Here is a 20096-nt window from a genome sequence, read left to right as displayed (position 1 = left end):
GGAGCATGGAAGACATTGAGCATTCATTTGTTCCTGTGCATGAGCAGGAGTGTATGCTAAGAGATCTTAGTCTCCTGCACTTACCGCTAGCATTGTGTATTTGGGATCTGGTTCAAAAGCTATGTCTGTCTGTGCTGTGTATGTAAGCTATCAGATAAATCCTGGAACAGTGTAGTTTTGTGGCATAATTTGTTTTTCTTCATGCAGTGATCTGTCTGTTTCAGATTCAAATGCCATTATCTGCATTCTCGTCTTGGGCTATGTTGAGACTCAGTGATTACTGACTGAGCTGGTATTAGTGTGGATCATCAAGCTGTGGGAGTTTGTTTTTCCCTTATTAATAGTGAACAGTCTTGCTAAAGCCTGGAGTGACTTCTCAAGTTTGCTACATGTCAGCTGTGTTCAGAGAGGATGACAGATTGAAGTAAGTTTCACCACAGCTCTACCTAGGTTCGAGTCACAAGTTTAGAAGTAGCCTCTTTGATACTCTGAAGGTAACAAGTGTCCATCTTCTCAAAGAGGATTCTTAGCTAGTATATAAGACAAAGGGATATCCCAGACCATAAGTGAATAAATTCTCAGAAATACACAAACCTACTTCTTCGACACTGCCGGAGGATTCACCTATGCAAAATTAGTATTCTCATTTTCACTTATCAAAACTCAGTGGAAGAATTGTAGAAAATATTGTGGTGGGGAGAGCTAAAGAAACTTTTATGACCTCCTTGATCAATAAATTGTTATATAAAGGTACATTAGACATATTCTGCATCTAAATTTATAGTAATAAGTTATCCTAATATTAATTACCAGTATTGAGGTCTCCATTTGGAATGGTGAAGTCATTCTTTCCTGCTATGGACAGTAAGGGGGAAACTATCAAACGCATGCTGAAAAACTGGAAGATGAACATTAACACGTTCAGATTTTATCAGAAGATTTGAAAGAAATCCTACATAATGTGATTCCATAAATTGCTTTAAGCAATACCTATTCCCTATTGCCACACGCGTAACACCACAAGTATAAAGAAAGTGTGGAATGAGAACCAGGGGACTGATAGAGAAAGAAAAACATAATTACTGATAAGGTACTCTTTTTTTGTGGGTTGTGTGGTAATACTAATACTAGTAGTTTTGGGGTTTTTTTTTGTATGATGCCTTTAATTGTGGAATGTCATTACAGATGAGGAAATTATCATTATCACTGTTTTATTGATGTGAAACTACAGATAGAAAAGACATATTTAAATGTAAGCCATTGCCCACAGTGACCTAGCAGCCTGGAGCAGAGCTGGGACTAGGGCCAGAATGTTGTGAGCCCTTTTCCAGTAGCCTACCCACTTGGTCATCATGCTGCCTCCCAGCATGTATCCCACAGTCCCAAATTGCCACTTACTATACTAAATCTGACCTGTTACTGTGATCATGAAATGAGTTCTAAGGGCTAGAGACATTAGAGACAGCTGTGGTTGCTCAGCAGACAAAAAAAAAAACAAAACAAAAAACAAACAACAAAAAAAAGTTGTTTAAAAGTGAATGCAGAGCAATGTACAGAACCATAAAATAGCAGATTTGCTCCAAATGGGAGGACTAGAAAGGGTGAAAAACAGTGCAGAGAGCGTGATTCCTGCTGTACTCTTCACTGTATTTCCAGGATCTCAGCTTATTAACCCATGTTCATGAGACATCAGCTCTCTCCTGCATTTAGGAAGAGAAGCACAACACTGCTCCCTGCAAAACAAAACAAACAACAACAAAAAAATAGTCTTAGAAGCATCAGTGAGAATCCTAACCAAGAAAAACTTTAAATACATCAGGTTAGCACACAGATGGGAAGTTAATTGCACAGACCTACAAGTACCTAGCTTGCCTCTCATGTGAAAGCTGCAGCAATCCCCAAGACTCAGTTGGTCAATACCTTGCACAGGTGTGCTCCCTGCTGCAAGGCTGTTTGCCTCCATCTGGGGCGGAGGAAGTTCCTGGGAGCCCACCCCAGCGCAACCTGCACGTACCATGAAGTTTTAATGCTGTATTTTAACGAATTAGACAATCTTGTGTTCAAACCACATTTAAGGTAACACTACGCTACAAAATTAGAAGTTTCTTCACAATGGGCAAAGATTTCTCATCTAAAGTGCTTGAAAAGTTAACTAGTTAAGTATTTAAGTTGTAAAAAAGGTTCTCAAAATGTAAATCTTCACCATGACAGAGATCTCTTGATTTACCACAGACTGGGGACATATCAGTGATAGGTTTTGATAAGTAAAACTACTATTTTTTTTCCCCAACCAGTTCCCTTTATTTCAGTAGCTTCTTTGAATCTCAGTTAATGGCCAGAGTTTCTGCCTGCTAGACAAGACAAGTAGTAGTGAGTGCTGTTGAGCAAAGTCCTATAAGAAAAGTATTAAAATCTTTTTGCAGCTTACTGTCTATAGAGTGCTATAAGCTTATGTTCTAAGATTTTTATTGCAGCTTGTTAGTTAAAATTTATATTTTTAAATACAGTTAGTCAAGCTGATTGCTACGTAAGCCTGTCCTTGCCCACTGCTTCCTCTGAGACTGTCCGAACCAGAACCATCAAGAACTGCAAAGATCCAGTGTGGAATGAAACATTTTGCTTCAGGATCCAGAGCCAAGTAAAAGTAAGATGCAAAGTGGATTTGTTTTTCTTTTGGGGCAGAGATCTCATTGTGTGATCTGCTTGCAGGGTACCATAAAAATAAATATTTGTAAAAGGACTAGAGAAATGTGTGTAAGTGAATTTAAGAACAGCATACAGCACAAAATTAGATTTTATAGAAAATAGTTGAAATTTCACAACTATTCACATTATGTTCTATCATTTTTCTTTCTGTTTTTCTCTTTCTCTCTTTCTTTCTTTCTCTCTCTTTTTCTTTCTTTCTCTCTCTCTCTCTTTCTCTCTCTTTCTTTCTTTTTCTTTTTCTTTTTCTTTTTTTTTAATTCCTGCTTTTCAAGAGTAAAGGTGGGCATTTCAGAGTAGTTCATTGCAGTAATAGATATGTATTTCTTGTCCTCTTGAATTATGTTCTCCAGCCTATAAACCTAACTGTTGTGGCTGCCATCCCCTGCTGCTTGTCAGCCTGTTTCATTTGGTGAGGTTTTGGGCAGAATCCAGAGCTCCACAGGTGACCCTGTCTGAACCAAGCAGATTTCACTTCTGTTTGAATCACAATGTGATGCATTTATGTATGTGCCATTAAAAGATAATATCCATTCTGTATTCTGACAGCTGACTGCAAAATGAAGTTCACTATAGCTTACCACCCATCACTTGCCTTTTTCTGTAAGAAACGTTAGGTGACAGTATTTTCCAGAATACTTGGATACTGGATCATCTTTGAGAATATTCAAATATTCAATTGACTATTGCATTTATGTAATTTATTCTCAACTTTTAAGACAACAAAGCTCATGCAATCACTTTTTTTGTGCGTATGTTTGTATGTGAGACTGTGGGCGTATCCACGTGCCTTTGATAAGCATTGAACCTGCTGGCAAATTTCAGTTAAATCTGACAGATCTGGTATCTGAGATAAGAGGTCCTTGAAATCTTCATGAAAATGTGCTGCCTCAATTACTGAGGTCTGATTTCCCCACTGGGAAAACAGACTGGTGTAACTTCACTCTGCACTGTTTAGTACCTCTGAGACCCTGTGCGGCTCAAGGAGTGGGTGGCAAATGGCAGCAGGAAGAGCTCTGTGTGGTGGCAGGAAGGAATGGGAGAGTGAGAGGAGGTGGGAGCATTCTGATAGAAATAGGCCTTTGTTCTTCTGCTTTCTGTGCATGTTTTTCACCAAAAAACACAGCCCTGCTGAAAAAGGTACTGGTGGATAGCAAGCCAGACATGAGTCAGCAATGTGCCCTCGCAGCTCAGAAAGCCAGCTGTATCCTGGGCTGCATCAACAGAAGTGTAGCCAGCAGGGTGAGAGAGGTGATCCTGCACCTCTGCTCTGTGCTATTGAGACCTCATCTGGAGTACTGTGTCCAGATGTGGAGTTCCTATTACAGGAGAGACATAGACCTGTTAGAGCACATCCAGAGGAGGGCCACAAAAATGATCCAAGGGATGGAACACCTCCCCTGTGAGAACAGGCTGAGAGAGCTGGGGCTGTTCAGCCTGGAGATGAGAAGGCTCCAGGGGGACCTGAGAGCAGCCCTTAAGTATCTAAAGGGAAGCTATAAGAAGGAAGGGAACGGTCTCTTTATCGGGGTCTATTGTGATAGGACAAGGGGAAATGGTTTTGCAATGAAAGAGGGGAGATTTACACTGGACATGAGGAAGAATATTTTTACAGTAAGGGTAGTGAAGCACTGGAACAGATTGCCCAGAGAGGTGGTGGAAGCCCCATCCTTGGAGACACTCAAGGTCAGACTGGAGGGGATCTAGCTGCAAATGTCTCTGCTCACTGCAGGGGAGTTAGACTAGATGCCCTTTAAGGGTCCCTTTCAACTCAAACAATTCTGTGATTCTATGAATCGAACAATAGATCAGTCTCTGCAGATTGCGTGGTAATTAGCTTCACATGATCTGTTGGATAATTTATAAGACAGAATTATGTAATCATGCTTTAATCACTGTTTATATGCAAGGAGATATGTACATCTATATTTTCCTTAAATAGAAATAAAGTTCTGGCCACTGGGTCATTTCCTACAGTCAAGAGAAGAGTGGTCACCTCAAACCAGAGGTCGAACATATTTCCCAAAATAGGACCTGCATATTCAGTGGTTCTACTAACCTGTGCCATTTAAATTTCACTTCAGGGGAAGATCAGTAACAAATTCAACTATTTTAGATTCCGAATATATTTATTTTTCTGTGTGGATGAAGAGGTTGTGCATGCTCTCTCACTTCTCCCCACCCTCTATCTTCCTTAACATACTGAGTGTGTCATCTCATTGCTTCATAAAGTCTCCAAACAGGAATGTTCCTAACCCTCTACCTCTATTCACAGAATATTCTTGAGCTGAAAGTCTATGATGAAAATACAATCACTAAAGATGACCTCCTCTTCACTGTCCTCTTTGATGTTGCTAAAATACAGCTTGGAGAAACTGTTTGCTTGACTTTTCAGCTAAATCCAGAGGTGAGGAATAAAACAGACTTGCACACAGGAAGGAAACATATTTTTTGCTATTATTTCCTTATATAACTTACTGTAAAGCAATTGTAGATGGGAGAGTTTCTTTAATATTCATTCATCCATCATTTATCCTGTGGAATACTGTCCAAACCTCGTTCAGTAGAGTGAAAAATGCTCCTTACTTTGAATGTTTTTGCTTTCTCCTCAGTCCTTCTGGCAGTAGAGTTCCCTTTTTTTTCCAGCATGTAGAATCTGTTGCTCAAATAGATTTTGTTGGGGATAGAAGACTCCATTGCTGTTGAGCAAAGATTCTGTCAGAATTTCTTTTCCTGAGACTAGCACTTAAGAGTTTTGGCATGTGCTGGCACAGTTATTGGAGTGCTCAGTTAAAGGCTGATAGCTTGACCTGTAATTTTTTTATGCACACCTGAATATAATGCAAAGATCCATGCTGAGGTGCTAAAGCTGACAGATGGCCAAGTACTGTAACTGTTTCATTGCTTCAGTGTGTCTGAATGCATATATGATGTCAATATGAATGTCCAGTTTAGATGATTTACAGAGATGCTGTTTCACTGACTTTGAATAAGATAAGTATTGGTAGTCAGCTTGCATAAAGGTGATATTAGCAGGAAGTCTGCTAAATTGTCTCTAAGCTGGTCAGTGTATTATCCCTGTTCTGGGAGTCCTTTTCAACAGAAGAATTGAGAATGCCCAGTAGTAACGCCCAGTAGACACTCCTAGAGTGTCAATTCTCTGATAATGTTACTCAGGAAAGCCAGGGGTTTAGACAGTTTTGAGCCAATATTTCTAGCAAACTTAGGACTGAGGATTCCCCATGTGACCATATTACTCTGCCTCATCTCTGAATGGACAAGCACAGTCTAAAGACTGATGGTTAACAAAAGATGAAGAATACTTTCCAAAATCACTCAAACTCAACTGCTTTTACTTGTCTGAGCATTAATTCAAATGGTTAAAGTAAACTAATCTTTTACAGACACAGGAGGTGCTGGAAGTTGAGTTTGCATCAGAGAGCATGTGAGTAAGACCTAAATGGAACTGAAGAAATGTAAAACGCATGCTAGAGTTTAATATAATATAGTTCAAAGCAACGTCACAGTCACAGCTGATGTTTATCAAATTATCTGCCTATTGGCAAAAACATTCTTTTCCTTATCTACCAAAAGTCATCCTGGATACTAATTTATCCCAGTATGTCCTAGGAGTGGGATAAGGATGATGAGAACTGCAGCAACTGTACTCAATATTTCTTAGTATTCATTACAGGTTGCCCACAGAAGCTGTGGATACCCTGTCCCTGGAGGTGTTTAAAGCCAGGTTGGAAAGGGCCCTGGACAGCCTGATGGAGTGCCTGATTTAGTCATTGGCAACTCTGCCCATGGCAGGGGGTTGGAACTAGATGACCTTTAAGGTCCCTTCCAACCCTAGCCATTCTGTGATTCTGTGATTACCATAAAAAAATGAGGAAGTTACATTTCAGGTGTTTTTTTGGAAAGCAGCAACAAAATTAAAAATCAGTGATTTGTTAGAGACTGCGTTAGATGGGACAGCCTTTAAGGAAAGTGTTATTACAGTTCATTTAAAGAGGTATTTAGATCGTGTTCTGATTTAATTTTTGTTCTGTCTTTCAGTCCAGTTCCTCCTGAAACGCTCATCAGTAATGGTGTCTTAGTGGTAATTTTAAGCTATTCATCTTCTCTTCTGTGTTCATTCTCTTTCTGGTGTTAGGAATTATAAATATGGGAACGGCCCCAACAAGTCATTGCAGTCAGAGCTGAAGGAGAGGAAGATGCGGGGTGGGGGGACAAGTGTCAGAAACTGGCAGCCATGTGCCTGCACGGCTCCTGGGGTGAGGATGTATTAGGAAAGAGTGAACATAGTCACTGGGGATACCCACAGGCCCATCCTCCATCAACAGGTGATAGCAAGCTTCTTGGCCGAGTCTGAAGTGCCCCTTCATTTGCTTGCTGCCCCTGTGTCATTCCCTCTGGAGACTGCTCCTGGGACTCACACAGCCATCCCTATCCTGGAGGAAGTGGAACTGGCTTTCCTGTCTGCCCCTAACTCACTGCTTGGAGGAGGTAGCACTTGACTGTGCAGCTTCACACAAGCAGGACTACAAGGGCAGCTCTGTGATTTGGCTGCCCATCAGTCCACCCTCAGGAGGCCTTGACACGCTCCTGCTCCTTCCTTCATTATGTCCCCTTCCTTCCTATCCTATGGACAGACACACCGCCAGGGCCATTTTTCTTTCAGCTGGCACATCGTAAGAGCACCCAAACCTGCCAAACACAAAATGGGCAGGTGTCCAGACCCCAGGAACCCAGGTGCCCAGAGATAAATAGCAGTGAAGTGACTCACATGTGGCATGGTTTGGATATTTAATTCTCTTATTATTCATCCCTGTGACAGTCTCGTGAGATTTGCTGCTTGGAAGTCCTTGTGGACAATAGACAGAAGAAAGAAGCTTCAGGTTAGAATTTAAGCTGGAAACAAAAATGTTTCTTTTTTTTTTTACATTAAAAATGTGCTAGAATAAAGGAAATGTGGTGGCTGGATCTTAAACCCTGTGAAGTAGAAATAATTTAGATAAATAAGAACTTTTTTATTTTGCCACTTTTTTATCCAGTAATTTCCCTCCTTTTTTCTTACCATTAGAGCACAGGTTTTAGATAGTTACAAATAAGTGTTGTATAGATCCAACAATTACTGTCTATACCAAATAGCAAAATTGGAGTTTGAAATTAGAGCATGTACCTTATTAGTCCTGTAAAATAGAAGTAAACACATTTTTCTATCTCAGTTATTTCTCTTTAGCCCAGTTTTCCTATATGTCTGAGTTTCTTAAACAGCTACTGCTTTTTTTTTTTCCCACTGTAATATTTCCTGTTTGGGAATATGCTTGCTTGTTTGTTTCAGAAAAAGACTTCCTGTTCACAGTGAAGGGATCCTATGAACAGAACCACACCCTGTCACTGGGCTCTCCCCTGCAGCCCTCAAGGCCTCTCGTCTTCCATTATCTCAAATATGGTCTGGCAGAGCTGCGCATGGCTCTGGCAGAAAAGAAGCCACACTTCTGCTTGGTACGTGATCTTCTGCTTGAGTAAGCATAGCAAACTCATGGTTTTCCATATTTCACTGGGACAAAAGGAAAGAACTTGTTTTTTTTAATTAGAAGTCAACTTCCACGATCATCTGCTCTGAAAGAGCAGTAAGACAACTAAATATTACATACCAACTTGGAAACTGCTTGGAGTCAATCCTATTAAAAAAAAAAAGTTGGTGATAGTACTTTTTGTGGTGTATACATTAATTATTTTTCTACTTTAAAATCTATTTTTTAGTGTACCTCAAGTGAAGAGAAAAAAAACTGCATTGCGTCCCTCACTATTCCTCTGGATTCACTTCCCTTCAAGGAGAAAGTAGCAGTGGCAAAGGTGATTGACAATAACTCCTTAGAATAAATCTGAAGCTATGGTCTTAAGATCAACAGGCATGAGTTAACTAGATTACCATGAAGTAGAACTTTAGATATCTAACTGCTAGTCCTCATTATCTACAATCCACTGAGCATTAGAAAACTATGCAAAATAATGGAAGTCTATGCAAGAGTGTGGGGGAAGGTAGGAAAGGGGCAGAGTGCCCTTTTAAGGTACTCTACCTGTTTATTGCGATTGTTTTATGGAAAGGACTTTATTAAATAACACTGACTAGTGTAAACTCTCACACAACATAACAGACAATTCTCATATCTTATGGCTTGTTTATAGATTCATCTGTGATTCTGGCAATATACAGTCCTTATGTCTGGCTTTTTTACCCTATCTTTGTGTCGAAGTTTGCCACCCTCTGAAGTTTTAAGTAGGCTTTTTTGTGGGATGGGAATTCCTGGTGCTAGTGTTGGCACAAAGGCCTTATATTACGGAATTGCAATCTCAGCAGGTTCTGAGCAACCAGGAAAGGTTTTACACCTTGCTTGAAATTACTATCCAGTAAAAATACAGTGTGTCTGGAAGAGGTTTATTTTGTTCATAAGATGGTGCACAGATGTGATAAATTTATATTCCTATACAGAGAGGGCTATGGACCTGCACATTTTCATCTGAACTGAGCAGAAACAAAAATCACAGCCAAAACTTGAGAGAAGGGTTTCTGTGATCGACTGGACTAATGCAAGTCAGAATGTATGCAAACAATGAAGCAAGGCAAGGCACGCTGGCAGAGCTGGTGCTGGTTTTTGCTGTATACACTGATATGAATATCTAAAATGGCTGGAGCTTCAGTATAAATAATGTTAGTAGACTTGAACAGTGGACTTGGAGAAGTTCTAAAAATTGGATGGGTTTTCTTATTATTACAGCCTTGTGTGTCCAACACTGCTCTCCAAAAAAGTGAAGGGCTTCAAATATAACTGTAAGGGAAGGACATAAGAGCATCTCCAGTACTTCTTATGTGTTGTGGTTTTGTTTGTTTTGTTTTGTTTTCCAGAATGAAACTGTCAATTTACGCGTGAAGTCCATGGACTGGTAAGAAATTCTGTCTTTATGTTTTGTGGTTTTGTAATGGAGATCTTTTCTGGCTGAAAAAAAATCATGGAACTGCAAGTTTAGAAAAATATATATTTATGCCTCATTTTCCTTCAATGGAAATTCAGAATAGTTGAATTTATAAAACCTGAAGTAATTCAGGCAATAAATCTTAAATATCTCCCTGTTCATGGTACCTGTAAATGGATACAATATTTATGTTAGAGACTTCTAGAAAATCAGTGTAGAAAAAAAAATTATTTTTTTTCTCTAAGACTTTACAACCTTTTCATTTAATCTTTTCTGGTACGCCTTTATAGGATCACAGTAGCAGCTTTTTAAATCCTGATTTTGGAATTTACAACTTGTAAGCATAGGTCCAGACCTTATTTGTAAGTGATCACTTACACAGGCTTATTATATTCCTTTTAACCATTATCTCTGTCTTTCTGAGGTCAAGAAACCTTGATGTTCGCTTGGAGTTTGATCTATGCACGGAGGAGAAAAATTTCCTACAGAAACGGAGGAAGTTGGTGGCTTCTGCTCTGAAAAAAGCACTTAACTTAGAACAGGACCTACAAGAACATGAGGTATGGGGAGCACCATTGGGTCTGGACCACACTGTGTGACAGGAATAAGTTAAATCCACAGCTGGTTGTATATTGTTCCTTAACCAGCACTGATGTGTCCCATGAAAAGCATCAAGAAATGTTTAGATGAAGCAAGGTGAGAGCATGGGTAGTATCAATCCACTTGCTACACCAGTTGTCTCAAAAAACAGGGTAACATAAATCAGCATATTTTATCTGCCTTATTTCTTTTTCAACTGTGAACTACAGTCCTGGTTAATCTTATTCTTTTAGCTGAACACTCAATCACCAAGGCCCAAATAAGGCATTTAAATTGTTAGATTTTGAATGGGAGAAAATGAACCTTTCAAGTGAAACATAATACTAAATAATGAGTATATTCCTTAATGCAGGCTCTCTCCTCTGGTGCACGTCATCTCAGCTTTACTGTCACTCTAACAGCACAAAGATACTCAACAGTTTTCTTCATCTGCCTGACTTGGGACCATTGTGTCTAGAAATTGTACTTCAGTCTGGATAAGCTAGAAGTGCAAAATAAACATGGCTTTCAGAATGTAAGGACAACAGCCTCTTCAGAAACAAATCTGAGTCTCAAACTCCATTTTCTATAGTTGAGAATCTAAGTAAAATCAATTTTCTCGTCTTACAAAATGTCCATTTGAATTCTGTGGTTGTTTTTTTTTGTTTTGTTTTGTTTTGTGAGTGACCTTAGTCTTTTATAGCACTGATTAGAGAAAATATTATAGTGAAAACAAGAGCGGCTAGGAGGTACAACATACCTCAGAATTTAGCACGGGAAGAGTTAGGGTTTGAACTTGTTCATGTGCCTGCTGTCGTGGGAATGTTTTACATTTTAGGGAGGGAATATGGTCTACGATCAGATACTACAGAAATGAAGTTTTCACTTTGGGAGTTTTTTTTACCTGTGCATTTCACTTTGCCCAGGACAGCTGGGCCAAAGGCACGTTAAACATTATAGGACAAAATACTCATATAATGTGCCGTAAATGGTGTCCCTGCTCACCGATCGCACCTGTATATTATTTCTCATTAGCACATTATTTTCAGTGGGGAAAACAAAAGCAAGCAAACAAACAACAAGAAAATGGCATGTTTCCTTCACAATTATACTGAAATCAGAATGCTTTGCTTTAACCTGAAATGCTTGATTTGCATCAGCTGAAAGAAGCGCAGCTAAGTATTTTCTTGATGCAATTGCCTGGAAATGTGTATAGGAAATGTCATTTAGCCACTACTCTCTCAGTGGGTTTTAGTTGGAGGAATTTATCTTTCTGTAATGTAATTTAGGTTTCTATTTAGCTAGGCTTTGTGATTCATCACTGCAATTATGTACTCTAGATACTTTATGGGAAATGTAATCCAGTCTTTATATTTGACTTACAAAAGAGGATGAGCATTTTTGGTTCTCAGAATAGAGCTCTCAAGAGATGATGTTCCATGAAGAAAAATACAACCTAATGTTGAAATGCCTTGAAAATTAAAAGTTATGAGCTCTTTCAGTAAGCCAGCATACTACAATACAGAAGGCCATTTTCTGTGGATGAAAAATATCTAAACTAGTAAATTATATTTTATTTTTTATTTCTGTGCAAAGTACCAGCATTTCATCTTTTTCTCCTCTGCTTGGGGAAATGATGAAATGTCAGAATTCTTGCAGGACAGAAATGCTGTAGATCAGGTAGCTGAGAGACCATGTGCTAATATGAACTATGTTGTTGCTTACTAACTGCTGTGTTCATGCTTAAAAAGGTTCCAGTTGTAGCGGTCATGACCACAGGAGGTGGCACCCGGGCACTGACATCTTTGTTAGGCAACCTGCTGGGTCTTCAAAAGCTGGAGCTCTTAGATGCTATTTCTTACATCACTGGGTCATCTGGCTCAACATGGTAAGGAGATCCTGAACAAAGATGTCGTTTTTCACCTTTGAAGACAGTTGTATGAGATTTATTCTCTGTTGTGGTAAAGGAAGGTGTATGTTTTCAGCCTCACACTCTTTTACTGTTGCATTAGGAAAACACTGTAAACCATTTCTGTTGTTTTTATGATGTTGGATTTTTTGGTTTCTACTCTCAAATCAACTTTATCTTGATTTTTGTTTGCTTAACGTTTAACAGTTAACTTGAAAGGCTTAGCACCTTAATTTAATAAGTGCGATAAACAATTTAGTCATACATGGTAGAATTTTCTGGGATCTAAATAAAAATCTAAGTCAAAGATTCTCTGAGCCTCAAATATGTTTTTAATGAACCTCAACTAGGTTTTGTTTTTTTTTAATGTGGTTCTTAAATCCAAGTCTAAAAAGTGGAAACATTCATGAGCATATGATAATGTGCTTCCTTTCTTTTCCCCAGGACATTGGCACATTTGTATCAGAGCCCTGACTGGTCACAGAAGGATCTCTCTGGACCAATCCGTGAAGTCCGCAGACACATGACCAAGAGCAAGCTGAGCTGCTTTTCCCTGGAGAGCTTAAAGTACTATGACCAAGAGCTAAAGCTGCGGAAGCAAGAAGGATACCAGATCTCTAGCATTGATTTCTGGGGGCTCCTGCTGGAAAAAGCATTAAGTGATGGGGTAGCGTGTCTATATTTTCCCTAACAGGTCTTGAATACCACTGTACAAAAAAAAAGAAGCTCCAGGGACAGGCACTAGCCTGAGAGCCTGCTGGTGTTACCATGCAGATGATTTCTGTTGACTAACAAAGGTCTTTTGGCCTCACGTATCTCTCAACATATAATTACCATTCCAAGGGATATTCAGTAGAGCAGGAAACCTGTATCTCACTATACCTATATGAGTATCTGAACATCTGGTTCCAGCATCCTTATTTTGGTTTCTTTTGCTCTGTTTATCCCTGTGAGAACTTGCATAATCCATGCAAAATGGATGCATTTACTAGGAGGAATGAAAAACCTCTGTGCCACAAAACTCCCATAGCTCATCTGTAATCAAATAAGCCTTTGTGGGTGTGTAAATGCTTAGATCATTCTTCAGTTAAAAAAAAAATGTTGTGACACAAGATGAGAGAATAAGAAATGTAGCTGGAAATAAATATTTAGTTTTCTGTAGTTTTCCAAGTCCATGCACAATGTCAAGAAGGTCCCTTGGTTTTGCTCTTTCTCTTTTTTTCTGATCAATACACAGAAGAACAACCACAAACTGTCTGATGAGAGACAGGCATTAACTCAAGGTCAGAATCCCCTACCAATCTACATGATCCTCAACATCAAAGATGACTACAGCCTGTCAGAGTTTAAAGGTGATTGCAAGACTAAACTGTATCTGGGTTCAGTTGCTGCACCTCTGTTACCAATTAAAGTATGTCCCAAAAACTCTTGCACTGCCGAACCATAGCATTTATAAACAGTTCTTTATCATTCTCTTCCATTTTTAGACTTTATGCCTAGTGTCTGGGGGAAATCCAGCTTCTATGGGACAGGAGAAATTTGGGGACGTTATTTAGGGCAGCCAAAGTACTCCCAAATCAGAGCCTTAGCTCTGTGTATAGGGTAACTTAGGCTCACTCCTTTTGGTATAAGCTTCATTTATGTCCTATCTGGAGAGGCTCATTGGAAAGTTCTGTAGGAACAAGTCTGGGGAAAATTGAGAGAGTGGCTGAAACTATCTTAATGATACCAGTACCCTGACAAAGGCTGGTCTGTGATTGTGTTTGTCCTGAAGTTGCTTCCCAGTGTTTTCAGGGCATTTCCTGCTAGGAGATGTGGATAGACTGAATTAAAATGTCCATTTTGTTTCTCTGCAGAATGGGTTGAGTTCACACCTTATGAGGTTGGGTTCTTAAAATATGGTGCCTTCATTCGTGCAGAGGATTTTGGCAGCGATTTCTTCATGGGTCGCTTGATGAAGAAGCTTCCTGAGTCTCGGATCTGCTTCATGAAAGGTGGTGTGCTTCCTTGGTAAACTTTGGATAGCATTAAAATATACTTTATATGCACAGTCTCTAAATATTTTGACTGTGCCCTGCAACATGCAGGACTGAAATGTACAATTCTTGCATGATTAAATCAATGTGTTTTGCTGTCCTTGTTTCAGTAGAGTGCTCCCAGTAATGCATGAAGGACAACTTTGCTATTTTTATGCAATTCTTCTTGTTTTAAATGTTTGTAATACTAGAATTCTCTATGATGCTACTTTCTATTCTGGTTCTCTGGAGTTAAGTTCTCTGCAGAAGAGTCCTTTACATGTAAATAAGCATGATGCATGACAGCTCACCAAGAATACCAGTAAGAAATGGTTTTCTTATGACTGAAAAACCCACTTTAACAACGATAATATTTGCTAATCCTTATCTGGAGTGCAGAGAAATTGAGCACCTCGAGGTATGATGCAAAAAGCCCAGAGTCATATTGCTACTATCTTTAGAAAATACCTGGACATGAGGAAGATTGCGTTTAGCTTCACAGACGCTAATTCTCCGAGCTTTAATGATTATATTTGAGCTTGTAGCGATATCATGAGTAAAGAGAAGAGGCAGCTGGGGAACAAGACTCATGTTATCACAGGAGCCAAGAGTATATGTAGGTCTAAAAAGGGGAGGACAAATTCATGGAAGGTAGTTTCACTGGTGACTGTGTAACACTATAGCCACCAGCTACAGAAGTACCAAATCCAGACCCATGAGGTGCTGGAGAGTGGAGAAGAGACCCCATTATACTTTTCATTTCCTTGTATTCTTCTGTGAAACACTTTGTGATAACAATCAGAGAAAGAAGATGGATTATGGAGTTACATGGGAATATGAAGCCATCTTCTGAGGACATATTGCCTCCATTGCAGTTTTACAATGACTGTGGTGTGGTTATACCCATGGTGGCCAGGTGGGAAGCACACTCAGCACATCCAGTCTAGGCTGAGCTCTGTGTTCCTGTCCTCACAGCCTGAAATGGGCTGGTGACCCAGAAGACACAGGTGCATCTTTAGAAAGGACAGAGTGGAGATTTCGGGCTATGTTGCCACCTAGTGATATACCATGCAAATGCCCTCTTGAGGTACAATTAAAATATACTAGTAGTGAAACATGACAGCTAAAGGATAAAAGAGAAATGTAATTTACAAGGAGAAGTAATGTCTTAAGTGAGAGGACAAAAGTGGAGGAAGAACTATGGGAATGAGGAGAGGGAGATGAGTCTCACTCAAAGTAACTTGTGGAAAGGGAAAGCATACGAGAGATTTTGATGGTGTCTTGTTTTAGGGGACCTAAATACTCTGCAGACAATCTCAAATTGTGCTCTCACCACTTAGATCTTGGCTGTTCAGGAGCAATCCCTATATCTTTAATTATGAATACAGTGGTTTATGACATTCTTTATAGATTAAACCCTTACATTATATGAAATGGCATTATGTGAAATGGCATGACAGGAATATGCAGGCTAGAAAATGGTGGCTTGCAAAGTACTGGTAATAGCTGTATATGACAATGAATTATGGTAGCTGAAGGCCTGGTACAATGTTTAAAAGCATTGAGGTTCCTCTTGAGGACAAACTGTGAGTTGCTGTGAAAGAACTCTTCCTAATGTTTTTGATGAGAATTCAGAAACCTTGAGGGTTTTTTTAGGCACTTTGCATGTGCTAAAAGCCTGTGGAAAGATTGAGGGCATATTTTCCATTTAAATGTTTCTAAGCAGTTTCCTTGTTCTCTGTCGTTCCACAGGCCTGTGGAGCAATGTCTTTTCATACAACCTTTTGGATGCTTGGCATTCATCAGATCCTTCAGAAAGGTGCTCACTGAGGTGCACTCAACCCACAGCTGTTGATGTTGGTTGGTTATATTTCTGTTTCTGCTGTATCTGTTACCTTACAAATCTTTAAATGAATATAACATCCGGATGCATATAGTAGGAAATCTTTATTTTATGTATTATGAAATAACTATCAAAACAATAACTTGTTTATCTGCTCTACCCATCAGAAGGAGATGAGCCTTCTCTACCGGTCAAGGACCATGAGTTGGAGACTTATGTAGTCACCCCTGAATGTGGCATCATGGGCATTGTTCGGGAAGTCCTGACTGAGCGAGTAATGGTCTCAAAGTTCTGCAACTTCCTAAAGGGGTTCCAGATGCACAATGAATACCTTCAGAGCAAAAACTTTTGTATATGGAAAGGTAAACGTCCCCAAATGTTTTCTTCTGTTTTTTTTTTTTTTTTTTCTGGTTAGATGATTGCTATTTTCAATAGTGAAGAGAAGGCCGATGAACAGGCTTTATTCTTCACTTTGGGAACAAAAAGTTCAAGATAAGTAGTCAAATTTCAAAAGTGAATTTGCAAAACCACTCTAATTGTGGCACAGTTCTGTTTTTCCATAATTAAAATGTTAACAGATATTCCAAGAAATACCTTGGTTCCTAGGAAGAGCAACTACTGCTTATCAGGAATGGAGAAAGACCAGCATGAGAAGTGAAGGAGCTCTGTCTTCTTACTATGAACAGGTCTTTCTTTTCTGAGTCAAGATGGAACTTCAGTAGTGCAGCAGGATCTTGGAAAACAAAAGTAATGAGAAGAGGCCTTTTTGCTCTCTTTTATTAGCCAAACAAATATATTACTTCTTCCCAAATCACTCATCATAAGAAATATTTCCTTTTAGATACTGTACTAGAGAATTTCCCCAACCAGCTGACAGAAACAGCAGAGTTCCTGTGCCTTGCAGACACGGCAGGATACATTGATATCAGCTACCCACCACTCATGAGGCCAGAGAGGAAAGTGGATGTTGTCCTACACTTAAACTATTCTTCTGGATCACAGACATCGGTGCGATAACCACTTTATTCACTTGAGTAATTATGACTGTCTTTTCTCCCTTTTAAACTCCAAAAGAGTCAGAATAATTAATGCAGAAAAAAACTAAATGTGGGTGAAAAGGATTCTTGGCATTCAGTTCCTGTTTTCTAGATATCTAGGTCTTGCATCAATACTGGTTTATCATGACAAATCTCTTAGGGAGAACTTCAGAAGTAGTATCAGTTTTCTAAATCTTTTCGTTTAATCAAGTTCATCAAAGGTAAACATTTTCTTACATACCTGTATACTCCTAGGACATTGATATAGCTGCTTGTGTCTTCTGTATGGAGTGTTTCTCTGGAACAAGTACCACAACTGATGAACTCATTTTGCTTTTGTCTTGTGAAACCTGCCTAAAGATATCCACAAGCAGTTGAATTATCAGTGATTTGTCCAGTTCTCATTAGTAGAGTATCTTGGTTATTTTTTTTTCCTAAGTCATGGAAACTAATTGTTGTTTGATGTCATAACTGCCATTTCAAATGCCAGCTAACAACTTGGCCTATAATTCCTGTTACTAAATAGGGATAAGATGAAGCTTCTTGAAGACTGAAGTTTTCATAAGTACCAACAAGAGTCAGTAATAAAAGTCCTACTTTCAAAAATAACTTTACCCACTTCAAGATTAAGTTAACATTTTAGTCGAAATAGTGTGTGCTCCCAGATGCCCACCTCAGTTTATATAACCATGTAAGGCATGTAGGACCATAAGGGGCATTTAACTATTTCATGCCAAATTAACTAAGTATTTCTACCATTGTGAACTGATGTTTTAAAAATGTGCCATCTCAGATTCATCCCCACACTGCTCATGTCAGGATTTTCTCCACTAAGGAATATGTTTCATAAGTGTCTGTGTCACCCTTGCACACAGCTATGATCATCTTATTTATCTTGCAGATAAAGGCCGAGGAGGAGGAGGTAGGACAATAATCAGGATCTAGTTGATGTCTGTTGTTCTGTTGATAGCCAGTACATAATTCCTCATGAAAGAGACAAAGACCAGAAGAAAGAATGGTAGTGATTTCCGCTCTCTGATCTTTGTGAAGTGCCTTTGATGGATGTGTTGTGCATTATGAAAAGCTGGGGAGAGGGGAGAGTTTCTGACCTTTTTTCCTGTCTGAATGTAGCCTTTGGAAGAAGCCTCCAAGTACTTCTCAAAACAGGGAATTCCATTTCCAAAAATCCACCTGAGTGAAGAGGAAAAGAAAAATCTAAAGGAGTGCTACATCTTTGAAGATGCAGAGACCCCAGAGGCACCAACAGTGGTGTTTTTCCCTCTGGTGAATGACACATTCAGAAAATACAAAGAGCCAGGTAAGCCATGGGATAGAGTCCATCCTCCACCACCCACACAGCCTTCATTTTTATCAGGATGGGAGGCAAGGGCCGGCATGGACCCCTTTCTCCCCCGATGTCATTCCCATGGAAAGGAATGTGGGTGTCAAGTTAGAGAGGATCAGTGTTGGTTCCCATCTGGAGAGCAGGGTGCAAGACCATCCCTATGCCCTATCAACGACTTTTCTTGATTTGGCAGGTGTGGAGCGCAGCCCCGCTGAGATGGCACAGGGCAATGTGGATGTTTCCGGGCTTTTTTCCCCATACTGCATAAACAGCTTTACCTACACAGAGGAGCAGTTTGACAGTCTGGTAAAACTGACCAGCTACAACATTCAGAACAACAAGCATCTGATTCTGCAGGCTTTGAATTCAGCAGTAGAGCAGAAACGACAACACAAAAAATAAATGCTGTCCTAAGTTTCAGAAAGATGTCTGTATCACTTTTTCTCCCCTGCAGAAGAATCAGGGCCTGCTGGTGAATGAATACACGGACTTGGGAAAGTACTGAGACTTATGTCAGCTTGTGGTTCCTTTTCACCAAGTAGCAATCCTACATAAACCCATCAAACAAAACAATGATTACTCTCATGCTTTATTAAAGTAGGTTAGTGAATGTTTTTTCATGTGTATATATACATATATTTATATACAGTAAATCAAAGGTTAGAGAATATGGGGCTTATTGATGGGTTTTTTGAATTTATGAATGTGGAAAAGCAACACAATTTCTTGCAAAAGCACAAGTAAAAGTTATATGTGAAAATGTAGCTCATGTGTAAATGAGCTACAGGTACTTAATTTATTCCAAATTCAGTGCAATAGAAGAACATTTAACAAATGTGGACAATCCCAAAGGAAAGAGAAAACTAATTTTTTTTTATAACATCAGCATGAAATTTTATTGCAAATAGCACACAAAACTAAACATAAAAGATATAGAAGAGCCACGATTTACTGTGTAAGATGCAAAATTTCTATACTTCTGAATTTACAAGTTTTATTATGCCAGCAATATTTGGGTTTGGAAAATTCTCTGGGAGTGGTCATTCCAAATCCTCTAGTGAGTCACAAACTGCTCTTCTGGTGCATTCATAAGTAGCTGACCTGAGGTTGTGTTTTTCATTGTATACTTATGATGTTCAGAGTATCCAGCTCAGCATCTACTTCCCATTAGTTTCAACAGATCTAATAGTATTTCTTGTTATTATAGGTAAGGATGCTGTGAGAATAAAAACATCAAAAACAGAGACATTCAGATTTTGTGGTAAGGGAACAAGCTAAGTGCTTTAAACTGATATCCATGGGTAATTCATGGGTAATTACACAATTTTTTCAGTCCTTGAATGTATGCAAGTAATACAAGCTTTATGCAACTACTATAAATATCACAAGGCAATTTGTTGAGGTCGCTTATCTTTTAAATGAAGATCAAAAAATTTATTTGCTTTATGAAAGATTTTAATAATGCAAATATTCTGCAAACCTATCTGAAAAGATGATAATGCTTCAGTATCAGATGCCCTTAAGTACTTCAAATTTAAATGAAAAACAGTGACTTGTCCATGTTGAAGTAACATATATTGACAAACACACAGCTGTGAGTGGTTTGTTGTGAATGATGTAATTGTAGCCAAAATAGAAAATAAATCCTTAATTCAAAATGAAACATGAACTTGAAAAGGTT

The 20096-nt window shown here is 39.0% G+C and overlaps 1 protein-coding gene across 1 annotated transcript in view; it reads left to right on the top strand.

Moving 5' to 3' along the window:
- LOC110401676 (cytosolic phospholipase A2 epsilon-like) overlaps window positions 1-20031 on the top strand; it is a 31210-nt gene extending 11179 nt beyond the window's left edge. Inside the window, exons 3-20 of the mRNA XM_021403036.1 lie at window positions 2508-2644; window positions 4979-5110; window positions 6108-6148; window positions 6763-6805; window positions 7544-7604; window positions 8051-8214; window positions 8476-8568; window positions 9620-9657; window positions 10112-10247; window positions 12018-12154; window positions 12620-12842; window positions 13413-13527; window positions 14032-14169; window positions 15943-16050; window positions 16201-16395; window positions 16875-17041; window positions 18202-18388; window positions 18609-20031. Coding sequence (XP_021258711.1) covers window positions 2508-2644; window positions 4979-5110; window positions 6108-6148; window positions 6763-6805; window positions 7544-7604; window positions 8051-8214; window positions 8476-8568; window positions 9620-9657; window positions 10112-10247; window positions 12018-12154; window positions 12620-12842; window positions 13413-13527; window positions 14032-14169; window positions 15943-16050; window positions 16201-16395; window positions 16875-17041; window positions 18202-18388; window positions 18609-18817 — 2324 coding nt within the window. The 3' untranslated portion in view covers window positions 18818-20031. The remainder of the gene's footprint in view (window positions 1-2507; window positions 2645-4978; window positions 5111-6107; window positions 6149-6762; window positions 6806-7543; window positions 7605-8050; window positions 8215-8475; window positions 8569-9619; window positions 9658-10111; window positions 10248-12017; window positions 12155-12619; window positions 12843-13412; window positions 13528-14031; window positions 14170-15942; window positions 16051-16200; window positions 16396-16874; window positions 17042-18201; window positions 18389-18608) is intronic.

This window comes from Numida meleagris, chromosome 6 (genome assembly GCF_002078875.1).
Source record: "Numida meleagris isolate 19003 breed g44 Domestic line chromosome 6, NumMel1.0, whole genome shotgun sequence".
NCBI lineage: Eukaryota > Metazoa > Chordata > Aves > Galliformes > Numididae > Numida > Numida meleagris.
Note: the sequence above shows the minus strand (reverse complement) of the source record. Positions and strands in the feature narration are given on the sequence as shown.